The 23,466-nt window shown below is 46.5% G+C and overlaps 1 protein-coding gene across 2 annotated transcripts in view; it reads right to left on the bottom strand.

The window, feature by feature from the left end:
• The window catches only part of ARHGEF7 (Rho guanine nucleotide exchange factor 7), a 176,444-nt gene extending 153,474 nt beyond the window's left edge, over positions 1 to 22,970 (bottom strand). Inside the window, exons 1-2 of one of the 2 annotated variants that reach the window (XM_040336224.1) lie at positions 22,643 to 22,970; positions 1,824 to 1,907 (exon numbers count right to left, since the gene is read on the bottom strand). In XM_040336224.1, coding sequence (XP_040192158.1) covers positions 1,824 to 1,907; positions 22,643 to 22,807 — 249 coding nt within the window. In that variant the 5' untranslated portion in view covers positions 22,808 to 22,970. The remainder of the gene's footprint in view (positions 1 to 1,823; positions 1,908 to 22,642) is intronic. The other variant, XM_040336225.1, reaches the window with a different exon arrangement.
• Between the last annotated feature and the right edge of the window lie 496 nt (positions 22,971 to 23,466).

Genomic DNA, 23,466 nt, shown 5'->3' with positions numbered 1-23,466 from the left:
CGAAGTTTAGTTCCTCAAGGCAGTTGTGTGCATTGTCTTAGGCAGGCTTGCCATTGATAAGTAACATTGAAGTATTTGACATTTTAGTCTGGGGTACCTGGGGAGATTTTGCATACTTTTAAGAGCGGCTTCAAACCACTTGCAGTACAGGAAATTAACATTTAACTCTGGAGATATACGTGAGTAACATTAATTCCCAACGCGCCCCCTATATGCATTCAGCATTCTGGGCCACCAAAAAGCATAGTATAGCAATACCATGTGGTTTGGTGTGGCACAGTTCTAAAAATGAAGCCTGTCATACTTCTGCATTCCAGCGTGTTTGCCAACTATTTGAAATTCATTGGCTGAAAAATGCCTGCTGTAGAGGTGTCACAGCTGGGAAAAGGTAAAGAAACGCTGCTATAATGAAGGACCAAGACAAAAAAACACTACCCTTTACACTTACAGCATGGGTGCTCAACCTGTGGCCCTCCAGTGGTTTCAGAACTACAAGTCCCATGATGCATTGCAAAGCTGACAGTTACATGCATGACTTCCAAAAGCTGAGGCACGATGGGATTTGTAGTTCTGCAGCAGCTGGAGGACCACAGGTTGCGCACCCATGTGTGAGGAACATTGATCCCTCCTGTGTGAGGAACATTGATGAGCCCCGGCGTGTTCGCAACCGCATGTGCAGAGCCCGCCAGAAAGTCGGCACTGTACAGCGCTAATCACAGACAGTGAGACATTTCCTGATCTCTGCAGCTGCAGATCGGGAAAACACCTCACTGCTTGTGATAAGCACTCTGCAGTACCGACTTCCTGGCGGGCTCTGCACATGCGGTTGCGAACACGCCGGAGCTCATCCTTAGTGATGAACATTGGTCCTATATGCGACGAGCACTGGTGCCTATATGCGACGAGCACTGGTGCCTATATGCGACGAGCACTGGTGCCTATATGCGACGAGCACTGGTGCCTATATGCGACGAGCACTGGTGCCTATATGCGACGAGCACTGGTGCCTATATGCGACGAGCACTGGTGCCTATATGCGTCCCTATATGTGACGAGCATTGGTCCCTATATGTGACGAGCATGGGTCCCTATTAAGGATGAGCTCCGGCGTGTTTGCATCGAACACGTGCAGAGCCCGCCGGGAAGTGTGCACGGCGCTGTGCTAATCACAGCCAGGGAGAAATTGTCCCGATGCTCGGCTGCAGGGATCGTGAAATGTCTCCCTGGCTGTTATTAGCGCAGCGCCGTGCACACTACCTGGCGGGCTCTGTATGTGTTCTATGCGAACACGCCAGAGCTCATCCTTAGTCCCTATATGTGACGAGCATTGGTCCCTATATGCGACGAGCATTGGTCCCTATATGCGATAAACATTGATCCCTATGCGATAAACATTGATCCCTATGCGATAAACATTGATCCCTATGCGATAAACATTGATCCCTATGCGATAAACATTGATCCCTATGCGATAAACATTGATCCCTATGCGATAAACATTGATCCCTATGCGATAAACATTGATCCCTATGCGATAAACATTGATCCCTATGCGATAAACATTGATCCCTATGCGATAAACATTGATCCCTATGCGATAAACATTGATCCCTATGCGATAAACATTGATCCCTATGTGATAAACATTGATCCCTATGCGATAAACATTGATCCTTATGCGATAAACATTGATCCTTATGTGATAAACATTGATCCCTATGCGATAAACATTGATCCTTATGTGATAAACATTGATCCCTATGCGATGAACATTGATCCCTATGTCACTTTTATTGAAGAGAGAGTGAAGAGGACAGACTCACTTCCAAGTTGAATGCGCTGCAGCCCTTGAGGAACTCCCTGATGTTTCCCAGGCACTCGGTCTCTGTGCGCGGCTCCGGGTACACCTGTGGGGACACACAGAGTCAGACATGTACAGTGCACTTCCTATATACAGTATAAAGCCTCCAGTGTACGGACCCGAGGAGCCCCTTCCTCCCTCCTCTAATGCCTGTCCTGCACCTTCTACCAGGAAGCGAATTCCAGCTCAGGAAATGACGTGCTGGGAAGAGCTCGGCTCCCCCAATGCTGTGAGTTCTACCTGATTCGGGAACCACCGGAGGAGACAACCAGACCCAGCCCGACCAATCCCTGAGCGCCCGGCTTAACCCCATCACCGCCGGACCGCACGCTATTGGTCATTTTCCTCCGATACAGAATTCCGAGGAGCAACACGGGGACAGACCCTGGAAGAGTCCCAAAGGCTTACATATCCAGCACAACGTATACATCGGCTGATTGTTCCCCCAAAACTATTCTGCATTGTTTTCCCAATTTCATTCATGTAATCAAGTGAGAAACAATGGAGCATACATTACTTCAAACAATAATAGATCACTGCAAACAATGTATCATACATTACTATAAACAATAATAGATCACTGCAAACAATGTATCATACATTACAATAAACAATAATAGATCACTGCAAACAATGTATCATACATTACTATAAACAATAATACTGTAGATCGCTACAAACAATGTATCATACATTACTATAAACAATAATACTGTAGATCGCTACAAACAATGGACATACATTACTATAAACAATAGATCACTGCAAACTATGGATCAAACATTACAATAAGCATTTGATCATAGCTTACGATACAATAATGGATCATAGGCTATGATAAATAATGGATCATTGATAAGTATAAGCAATCGATTACAGATTACAAGAAACAATGGGTTTATTTACCAAAGATGGAGAGTGTAAAATCACTTCTTCAGAAAAAAACAATCAGCTTCTATCCTTAGCTTGTTCAATTAAGCGTTTGCAAAAAAACCTGGAAGCTAATTGGCTTCTATGCAAAAGTGAGACTGATTTTGCACTCTCCAGCAATAGTAAATAAACCCCATTGGATCATAGATCACTATAAACAAGGGGTTTGTTTACTAAAGTCAAATCCACTCTGCACTGCAAGTGCACTTAGAAGTGAAGTCGCTTTAGATCTGCGGGAAAAGAAGATCTGAAATGAGGGGAAGCTCTGCTGATTTCTATCATCCAATCATGTACAAGCAAAATTGCTGTTTTTTATTGTCCTTGCATGTCCCCCTCAGATCTACATCGACTACACTTCCAAGTGCATTTGAAGTGCAAAATGGGTTTGCCTTTAGTAAATAATCCCCATTGTGTTGCAGGCTGAAGAGACAAAGGAGACAGCAACAATAAAATGACGAGGTTTGGTGCTATATATACAATTTGTTTAGTAGGGTTTATTAACACTTAAAGGGGTTGTAAAGGTTTGTTTTTTATTTTCTAAATAGGTTCCTTTAAGCTAGTGCATTGTTGGTTCACTTACCTTTTCCTTCCATTTCCCTTCTAAATGTTTTTTTTTTCTTTGTCTGAATTTCTCACTTCCTGTTTCTCCTCAGTAAGCTTCACACCATCATCCGAGCGGTGGTTAGTCAGCCAGAACAGCTTACTCAGGAGGAACAGGAAGTGAGAAATTCAAACAAAGAAAAAAAACATTTAGAAGGGAAATGGAAGGAAAAGGTAAGTGAACCAACAATGCTCTAGCTTAAAGGAACCTATTTAGAAAATAAAAAAACAAACCTGTACAACCCCTTTAACGTGATTGTAAACTCTTACAAATACCCAATAAATTGGCTCCAGACTTTTGCATTGCTTGGTGTATGTGCATTCATTCTGCACCATTGAAACAAATCGGGCAGGGGAATTTTTGCTTTTTTTGAGGTGTATTGAGAACCCATTAAAAAGGAATAGGCTGCCCTGATGCAAAGTGTTTTGTGATTTAACAAATATAAAGGTGTGAAGGCGCCCCAGGGGGATTTTGTCCCAATCTGCACTAAAAACTGACACTGAGGCCTCGTACACACGACCGAGGAACTCGCCGGGCGAAACACATCGTTTTGCTCGTCGAGTTCCTTGTTAGGCTGTTGAGGAACTCGACAAGCCAATTTTCTCCATTCCCGTCGAGGAAAAAGAAGACATGCTCTCTTTTTGGCTCGTCGAGATCCTCGACAGTTTCCTCGTCGAATGTACACACGACCGGTTTCCTCGGCAAAAAAAAAAACCCAGCAAGTCGTGTGTACGAGGCCTGAGGAGCTGCTGAGTGTATAAATATATCAAGATGTATTTACTAAACACAATGAGCCCTGGTTCACACTGGGTACGATTTGGAACGATTTGAGATGCGATTTGACATGTCAAATCGCATCTCAAATCGGCGGCAATTGTCGGCAATGGCACTGTCCTAATCAGTGCGACGCCGCATCTGCGATTTAAAAAAGTAGTTCCTGTACTACCTTTTGCGATTTCGGGCCGCGATTTACATTAAATCGTGGCAAAATCGCAGCAGTGTGACCCTAGGCTAAAGCTTTCATTACCTGCAGTTGATCAGCCCTGGATGCAAACTGTACACGTGCAGTAATACACAAAAAACCCCCAAAAGAAATGTAACCCCCTGCCACGTTTGATGGGCAGTACCGCTGCCAAACATGACCCATTCAAGTCATGTAATAAAGGCAATTGCAGGGCAGTGGTGCAGAATTTTAGTTAAAACAGGCGCAGGGGAAGGAAACCTAGTGCCTCCCAGTCACCTGTCACCCACCCTCTCAAAAGCTATCCACTGTGGATTGCTTCTCAGAGGGATGGTGAGGGCTGCCGCCAGTGTAAATAGGCCCTTAGCCGGTTCGCCGATCTGCTATCCGACTTCAGGTCGCCTCAAGTCTCCCCAAGTCGCGCTGTCCAGAAAAGCAATGGAAGTGAATGGGAGCAGTCTTAATACACACTACTGCAGTCGCTCCGACTTCAGAAAAGGTTCCTGTACTACTTCAATCAGACTTCTAGGCGACTTGTACCCATTGATTTCAATGCAAGTCGCCTCCAAGTCTGATCCCTGTACATAATGAGGCAACTTTGCAGGAAGCAGAGAGGAATTTACCCAGAAGCACCCAGGTACTCCCCTGTCCCCAGGCAGCCCCCCCCCCTTCCTAGACACTGATTACTTTCAGTTTAGACAATGTCTCTGTATACCTCTATACACCATGTCTACCAGAGCCAGGGAAGGGAATAGAAGAGAGGCTGTGGATAATGAGTCCCTTATAAGGTTCATCAAGGAGAGACCGTGTCTGTATGACAAGACAGACATTACAAGGACCAACTGAAGAGGGACAATGCCTGGCTGGATATTTGTCGCCTGTCCTTTGAGGATTGGGATGTATTGTCCCAGACCGACCGCACTGCCAAATGTAAGTGTAACCTTTATTATATGTCTGTTTTCCCTGACTAGGCATGATGGTTGTAGTTCCATACAGGACACTTTTTTTTACAGAGAATGGGTACATGAACTCCCCCTTGTCTACATCCCTACCCAGCTCTGGGCACCATGCCTTGTTTCCAACCCCTACTCACCTCCAAAGACTACCCCTTCTGGCCATTTGTGCTATTAACAGTTTTGTATAGAACTTTTTACCAAGACAAGCAGTATAATAGATACCTTGCAGACAGCAACAATAGAACACACCAGCAACAATAGATCCCCTGCCAGCAATAGAAGATCCCCTGCCAGCAATAGTAGATCCCTGCCAGGAACAATAGATCCCTGACAGGAACAATAGATCCCCATACAACAACAGTAGATCCCTACTAACAGGAACACTATTTCACATGACAACAACAATAGATCATTGACAACAGTATATCCCTACCAGGATGAATAGATCCCCTTACAACATCAGTAGATTCCTGACAGGAACAATAGATCCCTGACCACAGTAGATCTCTGACAACAACAAGAGATCCCCTTAGAACAACAGTAGATCCCTAACAGGAACACTAGTTCCCTGACAACAGTAGATCCCTGACAGGAACAACAGATCCCCCTTCCAACATCAGTAGATCCCTGACTGGACCAATAGATCCACTGAAAACAAAAATAGATCACTGAAAACAGTAGATCTCCCTAACAGGAACACTAGTTCCCCTTACAACAACAATAGATCCCTGACAGAAACAATAGATCCATGACATGAACAATAGATCCACTTACAACAGTAGATACCTAACAGGAACACTAGTTTCCCTGATAACAACAGTAGATCTCTGACAGGAACAATAGATCCCCTGACAACAACAATAGATCCATGACAACAGTAGATCCCTGACAGTAACAATAGTTCATGTGACAACAACAATAGATCCCTCAAAACAGTAGATCCCTAACAGGAACACCAGTTCCCCTGACAACAATAGATCCCCTTAAAACAACAGTAGTTCCCGAAAGGAACACTAGATCCCCTGACAACAATAGATCCCTGACAGGAACAAAAGTTCCTGTGACAACAACAGTAGATCCCTGACAACAGTAGATCCCTCACAACAGTAGATCCCTAACAGGAACACCAGTTCCCCTGACAACAATAGGTTCCCTTAAAACAACAGTAGATCCCTAAAAGGAATACACTTTCCCCAGATAACAACAATAGATCCATGATAAGAGTAGATCCCTGACAGGAACAATAGATCCATGACATGAATAATAGATCCACTTACAACAACAGTAGATACCTAACAGGAACACTAGTTCCCCTGACAACAACAATAGATCTCTGACAGGAACAATAGATCCCTGACAACAGTAGATCCCTGACAGGAACACTAGTTTCCCTGACAACAATAGATCCCTAACAACAGTATATCCCTGGCAGGATCAATAGATCCTTATTGATTAATACTGCCAAACCAGCTGCTATGACAGCTGACATTACTTAACGCACAGGGAGCATTTTGGACACAGAAAAACAGGTAACAGGGAATAAGAAATGAAACAGGAAGAAGAATGATGTCAAAAGAGCTTAGAAGCTCGGATTGGCCACTTCTAACATTCCCTGTCCTGGAGGCAACTTCAAGTGGTGTTGTAAATCGCCCCAGATCGCCCCAAGTCGCCTGGTGGTTCATGCTGAAGTCTGTTGGAGTTGCCTCTGAAAGTCATGCTGGAAGTCGTGTCGCCCCAGTGTGAACCGTTCTCAATGGGAAGTCATTTAGGTACAAAAGAAAACTGACTGGGTTGTTGCCAAGGTCCATAACACTTTTTCTCATTAAATAGAAGAAGTGTTTTTAGAGGTATTTTTTCAGGGACAACTGAACAGTGACAAAGGGCAGAGGGTTTAAAGGAGAATCATACAGCTATGAGCAATGTATACTTGTATGCAGAATGATAAAATGGTCCCATTCTGCAACATTTGTAATATTTCTACATGTTGCCACTTTGCCATGAAGTGTGGTGTTGTGGCAGCTACATTGTATCTCTGAGTTGCTTCAAATGTTTCCTGTCTTGTAGTATGATATGCTAGACAAGCTAGACAGCGTAATCACAATGATTGGAGGGGGGATTGTTAATAACCTTGGATTTTTATGCCGCTTGTCTACCCATTTTTTTATAGACACTCTTGTCAACGTCAAAAATTACCCAAATAATACAACCTACTAACTGCGTTTGCAAAGTGCACAGTTTATTTACCTTTAGTAAATCAACCACCGATGGGGCTGATTTACTACAGCTGAAGAGTGGAAAATCAGGCTAACTTCTGCATAGAGACCAATCAGCTTCCAATCATTGCCCAAGTTTAAAGCGGATGTGCCACTAAAAAAATATATTAAAAGCCAGCAGCTACAAATACTGCAGCTGCTGACTTTTAATATAAGGACACTTACCTGTCCTGGAGTCCAGCGCCGTCCGCAGCAGATGACGAGCGATCGCTCGTCACCCTGCTGCTCCCCCCTCCATCCACGGTGAGGGAACCAGGAAGTGAAGCGCTCCGGCTTCACTGCCCGGTTCCCTACGGCGCATGCGCGAGTCGCGCTGCGCCCGCCGATTGGCTCCCGCTGTGTGCTGGGAGCCGAGTGTTCCCAGCACACAACGGGGGGGTGACGGAAAGTAAGGAAAAAACCCGTCTTTGTCCGTATCGTAGGGCCGGAAGTGGGTGCAGATACCTGTCTGTAGACAGGTATCTGCACCCCCCTCCCCCCTGAAAGGTGTCAAATGTGACACCGGAGGGGGGGGGGTGCCGATCAGCGCGACTTCACTTTAGAGTGGAGAACCGCTTTAATGGAACAAGTTGAGGTTAGAAGCTGATTGGTTTCTATGAAGAAGTGAGCCTGATTTAGCACTCTCCATATTTAGTAAATACAGTAAAACCTTGGATTGCGAGCATAATTTGTTCCAGAAACATGCTTGTAATCCAAAGCACTTGTATATCAAAGCAAATTTCCCCATAAGAAATAATGGAAACTCAAATGATTCGTTCCACAACCATTTATTCATAAGTCCTTCAGTTTATAGTCCATATAAAAAGATAATAGCAATGTGATAGGTTGTGTAACCATAAAATGTCCATCCACAAATGGAAGCCTCCACAAGGGGATTAGAAGAAAAATCATGGATTTTTTTTTTTTTATTTGCTTTAAATATTTTGCTTGTCTTGCAAAACACTCTCAACACCAAGTTATTCTCAAGCCAAGGTTTTACTGTAACCCCCAATGTTCAACAAGATCTATGGCCCTGGTATGGTGGCTCCACTGGCATGTAGTCTCCCTGGATCTACCCTGATGTGCCCTCTCCCAGCCGAGACTCTGAAGGTCTGGGAGTTGCAGCCCCTATTAGAACCTGCATACATGGACAGTTTGGGCTGTAGGGTAAAGCCTCGTACACACAACTGTTTTTCTCTGCAAAAACCAGCAAGAAAACTGCTGGCAGAGCTTTCTTGCCGAGAAAACCGTTCGTGTGTACCAAGCTTTTAGGTTTCTCGTCAGGAAATCTGGCCTGAATCTCGACGAGAAAAATAGAGAACCTGCGCTCTATTTTTTCGTCGAGATTCTTGTCGGGCTGTTTCCCAACGAGAAACCTGAGAGTGTGTATACTTACCTGTCGCCGTGGAAACCTGCACATGCTCTAAATGACTTTGACGCATGCGCGGTAGCTTCCACGGCATAGGTAGGGTGAAGTAAGATGGCGGCGACGGCATCGAATGTGACAAGCACGTGCTCGTCGTATGCAATGACGTCACCGCGTTCTTGCCTTTCAAGAGAACCGTGGTTCTTTTGAAAAGGTCAGTGTGTACACTCGGGCGGCAAGAGACTCTTGCTAAGAATCTCGTCAGGAAAAACAACGTTTTTTTCCTGACGAGACTCTTGCCCGTGTGTACGAGGCCTAAGAGGCCTCCCTGATGTTGATAAGAACAGGCATTCACACAACATAGGTTGTGCATGAGTAGTCCCAATGCACCACCTGCAGCTAATAGAGGCTGGTTGTGAGGAATCATGGAACAAGTAGGGACAAGTGGTCTCAAAGAAGGAGGTCACCTGACACTCTATGCTCTCTTAATCACAATAGGAATACAGATGCAAACTATATATGGTATGACTGTCCAAAATACCAACATCCCTCCAAGTCCTCACCGCAGATGTGCATTGTACCTTAACCACTTGCTTACTGGGCACATATACCCCCCTCCTGCCCAGGTGAAATTTCAGCTTCCGGCATTGCGTCGCTTTAACTGACAATTGCGCGGTCGTGCGACGTGGCAAAATTGACGCCCTTTTTTTCCCCACAAATAGAGCTTTCTTTTGGTGGTATTTGATCACCTCTGCGGTTTTTATTTTTTGCGCTATAAACAAAAAAAGCAACAATTTTGAAAAAAAAAACAATATTTTTTACTTGTTGCTATAATAAATAGCCCGATTTTTTTTTTTTTAATTTTCTCAGTTTAGGTCGATACATATTCTTCTACATATTTTTGGTAAAAAAAAATAAAAAATAAAAAAATCGCAATAAGCGCTTACAAAATATGGGACAGAATTATTATTATTATTTTTTTTTTTTTTTTTACTAGTAATGGTGGCGATCTGCGATTTTTTTATTGGGACTGCGACATTATGGCGGACACATCGGACACTTTTGACACATTTTTGGCGCCATTCACATTCATAAAGCGATCAGTGCTATAAATATGCACTAATTACTGTATAAATGTGACTGGCATTGAAGGGGTTAACACTAGGGGGTGAGGAAGGGGTTAAATGTGTACCTGTATTGTGTTCTAACTGTGGGGGAAGGGGGGTGACTGGGGTAGGTGACCAATGCTGTGTCCCTATGTACAAGGGACACAATTCGGTCTCCTCTCTCCCCAGACAGGACGTGGAGCTCTGTGTTTACACACAGAGCTCCACGTCCCTGCTCTGTCACTACCGATCGCGGGTACCTAGCGGACATCGCGACCGCCAGGCACGCGCATCGGCATCTCGGGGACGCGCCGGGCAGGTGCGCGCCGCCGCCTGTGCGTTTGCTCGCGCGCCCACCCAGTGGCCGGAGGAATCCAGGACGTCATATGACGTCCTGTTGGATTTTCAGAGCCACAATGAAGCCGTCATTTTACAATGGCCCGGGGCTCAGATGGTTAAAGGGCTTGTAAACCCTTGTGTTTTTATACCTTAATGCATTCTATGCATTAAAGTGAAAAACCTTCTATAGTGCAGCACCCTCCATAGCCCCCCTTTACTTACCTAAACCTGGTCTTCCTAGCGCCGAGAAGAAGTCCTGATTGGATAGATTGATAACAGCACAGTCATTGGCTCTCACTGCTTTCAATCAAATCGAATGACACGGGGAGCCGAGTGGCGGGGCCGAGTCCTGCTGTCTGTGTCAATAGATGTAGCAGCAGGACACGGGAGCCGCCCGCAAGAGTGCCCCGGGGAGAGCGCTTCTCCAACAGGGCACTCAAGAAGAGGAGGAGCCAGGAGCGCTGCCGAGAGTACAAACAGGTACAACTTATGTAGGAGAATTTGTTTTATTTCTGTGTATCACCTGAAGCCAATCACTTTACTGGCTATATGTAAAAGTATGCATGCAGAAAGCTATACATATAGGGATATTTTTTGAAGTTGACCTTGAGAGTTTAATTCACTTTGTAAAATATCGCGTTACTGCATTGGATTAATGAAATCCATTCTCATTTTTTAATAACACCAAAATATATGCTGTTAGGTTAAAATGTGAAAAAGGCTGCAAAAAAAAATGTATTTTTTTTTTATTTGACCTTTTGAAAAAGCAGAGCTATTTTTAAATGTCCTTTTATCAATGACACTGACAATGAGATTGGACCGTCTGAAATGATGCCCCCAGGCACACATCAATTCATCATGTTGAATGAAAATATAATCTACTTAGAACTAGTGTCGGTCAAGAAAAGATCTGTGAGCTATTTCTAGTAATAACAATACTTACAGTGCTCTCAGACTGCCATGAATCAAAGAAGATGACATGTAAAGGGAAACAGTTGATTTACATACTATGGATCACATGATCCTTAAAGGAAAATAAGACTATAATTGCCTTTTTAATGCATATTCTGTTTTCTGATCTCTGAGCATCCAATACGCACTGCCTTTCAAAGATTCTAATAAGTTTAACATGTGTAGGTCATCAACACTGAGAGTTATTAGGGTTATTTTTTGGGCTGTGCATGGTAGCCAATCAGCTTCTAACTTAAAGGAACACTAAAGGTACAATTTTTTTTTTTTTTAAATAACATACATGTTATACTTACCTCCACTGTGCAGATCGTTTTGCACAGAGTGACCCGGATCTGTGTCTTCTGGGGTCCCTCGGCGGCTGTCTCGGCTCCTCCTCGCAAAAGCTTTCCACGTTCATGCGAGCTCCCTCGCATGGTGGAAAGCTTTTGCGAGCGCGCTCCCGTGATACAGCAGCGGCCATAGCCGCCGACTGTATCACTCGGCCCCGCCCCCCGGCGCGCCGCGTCATCCGCTGTGATTGACAGCAGCGCGAGCCAATGGCTGCGCTGCTATCAATCCGCCCAGCCTAGCCAATCAACGGCCAGGCTGGGAACCGAGCAGGATGACAAGCACGCGCCCGGGACTTTCGAACGGTGAGGTAAGTAAAACGGGGGCTCGGGGGGGGGGGGCGGTGCTGTCAGATGTTTTTTTTACCTTAATGCATAGGATGCATTAAGGTAAAAAAACTTTTACCTTTACAAACCCTTTAAGCTTTTTCAATTAAGCTTTGACAATAAAACATGGAAGCTGATTGGTTTCTATGCAAAGCTACAGCAGATTTTGCACTCTCCGGTTTTAGTAACCTGTTCTGGTGCGAATCAGGTCCAAATTGTTGTCTGAATTCACACCTGAACCGGACCCAAGCACACACAATGGGCCTTTTTGGAATTTCGGACCACGGCCCCCCTATGTGAAGCAGCTCCATTGAAAGCCGGTCACACTCACATGTAATGCAAATTGGATGCGAGGGAATCTGCATCCAATTCGCACATATGTGAACCCGGCCTCAATTAGGCTTTGGCCTTGTACACACGACCAAGTTTCTCGGCAAAAACCAGCAAGAAACGTGCTGGGATTTTTTTTTTCCACCGAGGAAACCGGTCATGTGTACATTTTCGACGAGGAAACTGTCGAGGATCCCGTCGAGACAAAAAGAGAACATGTCTTCTTTTTCCTCGACGGGAATGGAGAAACTTGCCTTGTCGAGTTTCTCGACAGCCTAACAAGGAGCTTGACGAGGAAAACGATGTGTTTCGCCCGTCGAGTTCCTCGGTCGTGTGTACGAGGCTTTTGGCAATAAGCCTGGAAGATTCTACGCAGACCTGCAACAGATTTTGCACCCTCCATTTTTAGTAAATAACCCCCTTTATGGTATTTGCTATTTCATAGAAAAGGAGATATTTATAAAGCTGTGAATTACCATTACCAATTATTAGGTGTTGATACCCACTATTGAGTTCTTCACCATCATCCACTGGGGTTAAAAAGCTCATTTTTGCCATGTTTGCCATTATTCGCCACATTTTCCATTTGTTATAACTTTAGTTAAAGCTTAACCCCCCTGGCGGTATCCCCGAGCGTGACTCGGGGTTGATTTTTTCTGCTGCGATCTGTATCCCCGAGTCACGCTCGGGGTAAGCTATGCAGAGCCTGCAGCGTGCGCTGGCTTACCTTCTCCTGGATCCAGCGATGTCACCGCGCTGTGTGAGCGAGCGGGACCTCGCTCGATTCACACAGCGTCCTCCTGTGCCGCCGATCTCCGTTCCCGTTCCCACTCTCTCCACTCCAGCTGTGCTCAGTAGCGGCTACTCTGGTGCAGTGTGCTCTCTCCCCACTCCAGCTGTGCTCAGTAGCAGCTACTCTGATTCAGTGCGCTCTCTTTACTCCAGCTGTGCTCAGGAGCGGCTACTCTGATACATTGTGCTTTCTCCCCGTTCCAGCTGTGCTCAGTAGCGGCCACTCTGGTGCAGTGTGCTCTCTCCACTCCAGCTGTGCTCAGTAGCGACCACTCTGGTGCAGTGCGCACTCTCTCTGCTCCAGCTGTGCTAAGTTGCGGCCACTCTAGTACAGTGCACTCTCTCCACTCCAGCTGTGCTCAGTAGCGGCTACTCCGGTGCAGTGCGCTCTCTCCCCGGTCCAGCTGTGCTCAGTAGCAGCTACTCTGATTCAGTGCGCTCTCTTTACTCCAGCTGTGCTCAGAAGCGGCTACTCTGACACATTGTGCTTTTTCCCCGTTTCAGCTGTGCTCAGTAGCGGCCACTCTGGTGCAGTGTGCTCTCTCCACTCCAGCTGTGCTCAGTAGCGGCCACTCTGGTGCAGTGTGCTCTCTCCACTCCAGCTGTGCTCAGTAGCAGCCACTATGGTGCAGTGCGCGCTCTCCACTCCAGCTGTGCTCAGTAGCGACCACTCTGGTGCAGTGCGCACTCTCTCTGCTCCAGCTGTGCTCAGTAGTGACCACTCTGGTGCAGGGCACTCTCCTTACTCCAGCTGTGCTCAGTAGCGACTACTATGGTGCAGTGTGCTCTCTCCACTCCAGCTGTGCTCAGAAGTGACCACTCTGGTGCAGCGAACTCTCCCTGCTCCAGCTGTGCTCAGTAGTGACCACTCTGGTGCTGCAAACTCTCCCTGCTCCAGCTGTGCTCAATAGCGACCACTCTGGTGTAGTGCACTCTCTCCACTCCAGCTGTGCTCAGTAGCGAACACTCTGGTGCAGTGTGCTCTCTCCACTCCAGCTGTGCTCAGTAGCAGCCACTATGGTGCAGTGCGCGCTCTCCACTCCAGCTGTGCTCAGTAGCGGCCACTATGGTGCAGTGCGCACTCTCCACTCCAGCTGTGCTCAGAAGTGACCACTCTGGTGCAGCGCACTCTCCCCGTTCCAGCTGTGCTCAGTAGTGACCACTCTGGTGCAGCGCACTCTCCCCGTTCAAGCTGTGCTCAGTAGTGACCACTCTGGTGCTGCTCACTCTCCCTGCTCCAGCTGTGCTCAATAGCGACCACTCTAGTGTAGTGTGCACTTTCTCTGCTCCAGCTGTGCTCAGTAGCGACCACTCTGGTGTAGTGCACTCTCTCCACTCCAGCTGTGCTCAGTAGCGACCACTCTGATGTAGTGCACTCTCTCCACTCCAGATGTGCTCAGTAGCGACCACTCTGGTGCAGTGTGCTCTCTCCACTCCAGCTGTGCTCAGTAGCAGCCACTATGGTGCAGTGCGCGCTCTCCACTCCAGCTGTGCTCAAAAGTGACCACTCTGGTGCAGCGCACTCTCCCCATTCCAGCTGTGCTCAAAAGTGACCACTCTGGTGCTGCTCACTCTCCCCGCTCCAGCTGTGCTCAATAGCGACCACTCTAGTGTAGTGTGCACTCTCTCTGCTCCAGCTGTGCTCAGTAGCGACCACTCTGGTGTAGTGCGCCCTTTCTCTGCTCCAGCTGTGCTCAGTAGCGACCACTCTGGTGGGGCCAGTGACTTGTGAAGAGGTTCCCTAACAGCTGTTCACCCTCTGCACCAGCTGCCTGAGGAGATTATAACCTTTCCAAAGATGTCAGGTGAATGGACAATAAATAAAGATAAATCTAGGCCATGGGAGGTACCGAAATATATCTGCTTGTTATAAATATGCCCCATTGTCCACGTGGCTTTCCTATTTACACACACAGCCCCCTACTACTGTGTGGTATCCTGCCTCGAACAATCAGACAGGAAGAATTAAAAAAATGACATCCCTTGCTATTCTGCTTGGGATGTCAGAGCTGAGCAGATCCAAAACCAGAAAAAAGCCTTCATCTCACACAATACAATAACTGCCTCCCCTAATTTCCTCCGTTAGCTGTGCTGTCAGTCAGCATGATGTAGTGGAGGAAGACAATTCTTTTCAGTGTGCCAGATGCTGGATTGCAAATGAGCTTTTCTTGCACTGCAAAGAAAATAGGTAAAAATTGTAAAAGATTGTATATAGAGATGATTCCAACAGGTCTACATCTTTCACACAGGGTAGACTCTGCTAGGAGTCCGCCTGCTCAGAGCCAATCTGTCTGCTAATTCCCTCTTAGCAGGCAGATGAATGGTCCGTGTCCGATCCTCTTATGCAGACCAGACACAGCCTTCTCCTCTCTATGGGTGGTGATATGTAAACGGACCGCCTGTCCGTTTACACCCGACTTCCATCCAATCCGCTAAACGGATGGGGAACGTCTGTTTTTAGCGGATTGGATGTCGACAGGTGAATACAGACACATGTTCGTTTACACCTGCCGCTCCATAGAGGACAATGGAGGGTCCAATCAGGTCTGCCTGAAAAACTGACAAATGGACCTGATCGTTCCACCCATGTGAAAGAGACCTTAGACCTCAATCATGGCAGAGCGTTTTGTAGTGTAAAACTTGAAGCTCCAAAACAATCAGGGAGAAAAAAGTCTATGCAACTCTATGGTGATGGTTTACCTCTCCACTCAAAAAGGCCTGAAGCTCAAAGTTTTGGAGCTACTTTTGTAGCTTGATTTGAGCAGATTGGTGGGTTTTGGGGAGTTTACAATACCATGGAATTGCACTGGTGTGCGTACAAATGCCCATTTTTAGGCTAATATGTCTACACTGTCCCCATTGGTATATACAATCGTGGTTTACAAGAGGAACTTCCTGTTTCCCACGGTCTCCATGGAGATGAGCCACGTATTTAAATTCTCAGGTGACGTGATAGCCCTGCCCTTGCTTACGAAGTCCCGTAGGACGTAACGCGTACGGGTAGGAGCTATTTTGTGGACGTCACCTGCTGTCATCGTATCTCATGTTGCTACTATTGTTAATATCGGACATCCACGCTGGATGTTACTGATCGATTGATTTTTTTTAAACTTGTTATCGCTGTATGGAACCTGGTAATATGTCTTTTTAAATAAATGACAAATTTTTTGACGGAGAGCACTTAGATTGTGTCCCTTTCTTTTATACCATTTTTGGCTGATCTGATCCATTGCAGTGCTGGTTACTTTCCTCCCGTTGTGGATACAAGCTTGTTTGACCTACTGTTAGTTCAGAGGTCCATCGGATCTGGTAAGCGCCCAATTTTTATCAGCTGGTGAAGGTGGTGTCGCACAGAAATCTGATATTCATCACGATGTTTCTTCATCTCCTTCTGCCTGGGACTTGTAGTTCCTTTGTGAACATTGTATTCACGGACATTTTGGGGCAGATCCACAAAAGAATTACGCCGGCGTATCTATTGATACGCAGCGTAATTTTAAGTTCCCGCGTTGTATCTTTGTTTTGTATCTACAAAACAAGATACGACTGCATCTGGGATCGATCCGACAGGCGTACGTCTTAGTACGCCGTCGGATCTTAGGTGCATTTTTCTGCCGGCCGCTAGGTGGAGTTTCCGTCGAATTCCGCGTCCAGTATGCTAATTAGCTAGTTACGGCGATCCACGAACGTACGTCCGGCCGGCGCATTTTTTTACGTCGTTTGCGTTCGGCTTTTTCCGGCGTATAGCTAAAGCTGCTATATGGTGGCGTACTCAAGGTTAAGTATGGCCGTCGTTCCCGCGTTGAAACTTGAATTTTTTACGTCGTTTGCGTAAGTCGTTCGCGAATAGGGATTTGCGTAGAATGACGTCACCGTAGTAAGCATTGGCTTGTTCCGGTTTAATTTCGAGCATGCGCACGGGGATACCCCCACGGACGGCGCATGCTCAGTTAAAAAAAAAACGTCATTTACGTCGGGTCACGACGTATTTACATAAAACACGCCCCCATCACAACGATTTGAATTGCGCGCCCTTACGCCGCCAAAGATACACTACGCCGCCGTAACTTACGGCGCGGATTCTTTGAGGATTCTAAAAAAAAATTAAGTTACGGCGGCGTAGTGTATATTTGATACGCTACGCCCAGCGGAATAATGCGCCGCTGAGTGTGGATCTACCCCTTTATTATTGTGCTGCACTTACTTCTATTTTGTATATTCTGTGAGGTGATGTGATTAACCTAAAGTGTTCAGCTTGCAAAATTTCTGATATAAAATTGTATTTGCGCTGATTGTTCCATATTGCATAATATGTCTACACAGCAACAAGTGATGTCACAGATGATACTGTTCTCTATAGGCTAATACAAAAAGGCCAGACACTTAAACGCTGTAACAAGACGCACAACAAAATGTGCAAAAACACAACGTCTTAGCCTGCGTTCATGTAAGATACATCATGGACAATCACAGTGAGAACTGAATCCTTTGTTTATTTTCTCTTTACCACTTTTACTCCTGAAGAGAATCTTCAAAGAAGGCCCCTTTTTCACACATGCGGACAGTAAGTCCGTATTTCATCCATCCGTTTTTGGATGAAATACGGACATACATTAATCCCTATGGGATAGTGGGTGTCAGCGAATGAAGTGGACAAATGGAGATGACGTTCTGTCGCCACTATCTTGCTACACCCCACACTCGGCCGCAGTAAATAAACAGTCAGGCCTCGTACACACGACCGAGTTTCTCGGCAAAAACCAGCAAGAAACTTGCTGGGATTTTTTTTTTTGCTGAGGAAACCAGTCGTGTGTACATTTTTCGACGAGGAAACTGTCGAGGATCCCCTCAAGCCAAAAAGAGAGTATGGCCTCGTACACACGACCGAGGAACTCGACGTGCCAAACACATCGAGTTCCTCGGCCAGTTCAGCACTGAAGCCGCCGAGGAGCTCGGCGGGGCGAGAGCTCCCATAGAACAACGAGGAAATAGAGAACATGTTCTCTATTTCCTCGCCGAGCTCCTCGTCGGCTTCCTCGGCCGAAAGTGTACACACGGCCGGGTTTCTCGGCAGAATTCAGCCAGAAACTCGGTCGGAAGCTGAATTCTGCCGAGGAAACTGGTCGTGTGTACGGGGCCTAAGTCTTCTTTTTCCTCAACGGGAATGGAGAAACTTGCCTTGTCGAGTTCCTCGACAGCCTAACAAGGAACTCGACGAGAAAAACGATGTGTTTCGCCCGTCGAGTTCCTCAGTCGTGTGTACGAGGCTTCAGAAGGCGGCAGGCCCACCAGAGTCATGCATTTTACACTTATTTTTAACAGTAAACTGAGCTTATATAGTGAAATTCAGTATTTTGAAATCCATCAGACTGTTTTGATGTTGATTTTTCAAAGTAGCGGGGTTCTGTCAGATTAGCAAAGCTGTAAGAACAGAAGGCTTGCCGCTGCTTTTAAAATTCAAAGTCAGATGGATTTGGAAATACTCACTATATTTCACTATATAAGCTCAGCTTACTGTTAAAAATAAGTGTGAAATGCAAGACTCTGGTGGGTGTAACAAGATGTCCGCTTGCCGCCATCTCGCTGTATCCTAACTGTGGAAGAGTGCAGGGTGTAGCAAGGTGGCGGCAACGGAACATCACTTCCATTACAAAATCTGAAGGAACGCCTAATCTGACTAAATACCACCACTACTAGTAAAAAAAAAAAAAAAAAAATCCATAAAAATATCCCATAGTTTATGGATGCTCTAATTTTTGCGCAAACCAATCAATATACGCCTATTGGGATTTTTTACCAAAAACATGTAGCAGAATACATATTGGCCTACATTGATGAAGAAATTTGTTTGTTTACATTTCTTTATTGAATATGTTTTATAACAGAAATTTTTTTTTTTTTTTAATTGTCGTTCTTTTTTTTTGTTTATAGCGCAAAATAAAAAAAACTGCATCGAATACCACCAAAAAAAAGCTCTATTTGTGGGAAAAAAAAAAACATTTTATTTGGGTACAGCTTTGCATGACCACGCAATTGTCAGTTAAAGTAACGCAGTGCCGTATCGCAAAAAAATAGCCTGGTCCGAAAGGGGGGTAAAACCTTTCACAGGGCAAATGGTTCATTATTGCCCAAGCGCTTGACATAAAGCATTTTTTTTTTCTGCCAAAACACCACTTTCAGGAGGAAAGAGCGTCTAGGAAAAGCGTTGAGTGTGCATTAAGCCATGGACTAAGACCCCATACACACTATACAACTTTTGTTGTCCGATTTCCTTTAGATTTACCAAAAGCATGTAGTGAAAGGGCCTGCCTGATTGCATACACATTGAAATGCTTAAGGTTTGATCCCATATTATATGGTTTTGTTAAATCTGAAGGAAAAAATCTACAGAAAAATGTATGGGTATCCAGCTTAACTAGTTACCAACCGCCCACCGCAGTTGTACTGGCGATTTGTGTGTTTGCGTGCGGTTCCATTCACGAGCGGGGGAGCCAACCAGCGGGTCCGGCGGACTCCGTGTCTACTACAGAGACAGGTAAAACAGGGATCTGTCAGTGTAAACAAACAGATCCCTGTTCTGACAGGGGAGGCGAGAGATTGTCTGTTCCTAGTGATTAGGAACAGTAATCGATCTCTTCCTCCAGTCAGCCCAGCCCCCATACAGTTAGAAACACCTCCCAGGGAACACACTTAACCCTTTGATTGCCACCCTAGTGTTAAACCCTTCCCTGCCAGTGACATTTATACAGTAATCAGTGGTTATTTTTAGCTCTGATCGCTGTATAAATGTCACTGGTCCCAAAAAAAGTGTCAAAAGTGTCTGATCTGTCCAACATTAATGTCGCAGTCCCACTAAAAATTGCAGATTGCCACTAATACTAGTAAAAATAAATAATTAATAAAAATACCATAAATATATCCCCTATTTTGTAGAAGCTTATTGCGTTTTTATTTGTTTACCAACAAAATGTAGAAGAATACATATTGGCCTATACTGTTGAAGAATTTTGTTTTTGTTTTGGATATTTGTTATAGCAAAAAGTAAAAGATATTTTTCTTTGTTTTTTTTTTTTAAATTGTCAGTCTATTTTTTGTTTATAGCGCAGAGGGGATCAAATGGCACCAAAAGAAAGCTTTATTTGTGGGGAATAAAGGACATGCATTTTGTTTGGGTAAAGCATCGCACGAATGCGCAATTGTCGGTTAAAGCGGTGCAGTGCCTTATCGCAAAAAAATGGCTTGGTCATTAAGGGGGCAAATCTTCCGGTCCTTAAGTGGTTAAGCTATAGGTGTGTTTACAGGCTAATAAATACAAGTCAAATGCCTGTAAAAGCGCAGTTTCTCATAGGATGAGAAGCAAACAAGTTGGGCTGAGCAGATGAGTGTTGTGTGAAAAGAAGACTGAAGACAGCGATGACAAGGGGCACGTGACGCTGTAGTGTCCTCCCTGCTTGTGATTGGCTGCTGCGCAGCTGTCGTCCAGTAAAAACTGAGCGAGCACACAGACTGGAGAGCTCCCAGTGACAAAGAGCTGAGCCCAGCTGTCATGTCTCCCCCCCTCAGGACAAGCATGCAGCACCTCTATACCCCTCTCATATCAATACCAGGGCTGATCACCATACCCCTCTCATATCTATACCAGGGCTGATCACCATACCCCCCTCATATCTATACCAGGGCTGATCACCAAACCCCCCTCATATCTATACCAGGGCTAATCACCATACCCCCCACATATCTATACCAGGGCTGATCACCATACCCCTCTCATATCTATACCAGGGCTGATCACCATACCCCCCTCATATCTATACCAGGGCTGATCACCAAACCCCCCTCATATCTATACCAGGGCTAATCACCATACCCCCCACATATCTATACCAGGGCTGATCACCATACCCCTCTCATATCTATACCAGGGCTGATCAGTCACCATACCCACCTCATATCTAGACCAGGGCTGATCACCAAACCCCCCTTATATCTATACCAGGGCTGATCAGTCACCATACCCCCCTCATATCTATACCAGGGCTGATCACCAAACCCCCCTCATATCTATACCAGGGCCGATCAGTCACCATACCCCCCTCATATCCATACCAGGGCTGATCACCAAACCCCCCTCAGATCTATACCAGGGCTGATCAGTCACCATACCCCCCTCATATCTATACCAGGGCTGATCACCAAACCCCCCTCATATCTATACCAGGGCCGATCAGTCACCATACCCCCCTCATATCCATACCAGGGCTGATCAGTCACCATACCCACCTCATATCTATACCAGGGCTGATCAGTCACCATACCCACCTCATATCTATACCAGGGCTGATCACCAAACCCCCCTCATATCTATACCAGGGCTGATCAGTCACCATACCCCCCTCATATCTATACCAGGGCTGATCAGTCACCATACCCCCCTCATATCTATACCAGGGCTGATCACCATACCCCCCTCATATCTATACCAGAGCTGAACAGTCACCATACCCCCCTCATATCTATACCAGGGCTGATCAGTCACCATACCCCCCTCATATCTATACCAGGGCTGATCGCCATACCCCCCTCATATCTATACCAGAGCTGAACAGTCACCATACCCCCCTCATATCCATACCAGGGCTGATCGGTCACCATACCCCCCTCATATCTATACCAGGGCTGATCACCATACCCCCCTCATATCTATACCAGGGCTGATCACCAGATCCTACAGACCCCCCCCCCCAGGACAAGCATGCAGCACCTCTATACCCCCTCATATCTATACCAGGGCTGATCACCAGATCACCCCAGGACAAGCATGCAGACGCCTCCATACCCCCCTCATATCTATACCAAGGCTGATCACCAGATCCTACAGACCCCCCTCCCCCTCCCCAGGATAAGCATGTAGCACCTCCATACCCCCTCATATCTATACCAGGGCTGATCACCAGATCACCCCAGGACAAGCATGCAGACGCCTCCATACCCCCCTCATATCTATACCAAGGCTGATCACCAGATCCTACAGACCCCCCTCCCCCTCCCCAGGATAAGCATGTAGCACCTCCATACCCCCTCATATCTATACCAGGGCTGATCACCAGATCACCCCAGGACAAGTATGCAGACGCCTCCATACCCCCCTCATATCTATACCAAGGCTGATCACCAGTCGCCCCCCACCCCCCAGGACAAGCATGCAGACCCCTCCATACCCTCCTCATATCTATAACAGGGGCCTACAGATCCAGTCCCCTCTCCCATAGGCACAGATCACATCTCCCCACTCTATAATCATGTATAATGAGGAGCTCCATTGTGTTCTAAGGAATACATATTGGAGAGAAGAGAGTAAAGGTTATCCTGTGTCTATGGTGGGGGGCCCCTCCTCCATCCCCAGCTGTCCACAACCCTTGGGGGGGGGGGGCGTGCTGCTCGTTAACCCGTGCGGTGCCGGTGCGGAGTGGCCCAGCTGTCACGGGGTTAGGCGGTAGATGGGGGGGGGGGGGGTTGCCCTTACCTTGTCTATGGTTCCCGGTAGAAGCCTTTCCAGCAGTCTGCACAGCACCACTCCGTCCTTTAGGGACGCCTGCAGGAAGCCCTCGGGGTCTGAGATGGTCTTCTTGGGGGACTCCAGCACCCCGAGTGTGATGAGCCATGTCACGGTCTGCTCCGCTGAATTCATGGCTGAGGGGGGGGACAGGGGCCCCCAAATCTAGCCCCTTCCCCCCTCTGTGTAGGGACGAGTGTAGCGCTGCCTGGGCAATCCCCGCGCCTCACATTGAGCTCCGCCGCTGCTGATCCCTCCTTTTCGCCTTTCCTCTTTTCTCGGGGAGATGCAGATGATGACGCCTCGATGCTGTAGGAAATGCAGCAGGTCCGCTCCCTGGGCCCCCCTCCTCCTCCTTCCTCCTCCTCCTCCTCCTATTCCTGGCTCTCCCTCTTCCCCCCTCTTTCTTTCATCGCTCTCCTCCCTGGCAGCCTGACAAGTGCCTTCTCATTGCACACACAACCTGCACAGCACACCACTGGCTCTAGCGACCTCCTCCTTTGTCATTGGAACCCTCCTCTCCATCAATCATCTGCCTGCCTGCAAGCTGGAGCAAGTGTGGCCCCTGGCATCACCAAGGGGCCACATATAATATTCCCTGTATGGCATGATACACAGAACTGTGACTAAAGTATGTGGTCAGAGACTGAGGACATAGTACAAGAGGTGGTCGGGGGATTGAGGACATAGTACAAGAGGTGGTCGGAGACTGAGGAAATGGTACAAGGGGTGGCCGGAGACTGAGAACATGGTACAAGAGGTGGATCAGACACTGAGGACATAGTACAAGGGGT

This window comes from Rana temporaria, chromosome 2 (genome assembly GCF_905171775.1).
Source record: "Rana temporaria chromosome 2, aRanTem1.1, whole genome shotgun sequence".
In the NCBI taxonomy this organism is placed as follows: domain Eukaryota; kingdom Metazoa; phylum Chordata; class Amphibia; order Anura; family Ranidae; genus Rana; species Rana temporaria.
Note: the sequence above shows the minus strand (reverse complement) of the source record. Positions and strands in the feature narration are given on the sequence as shown.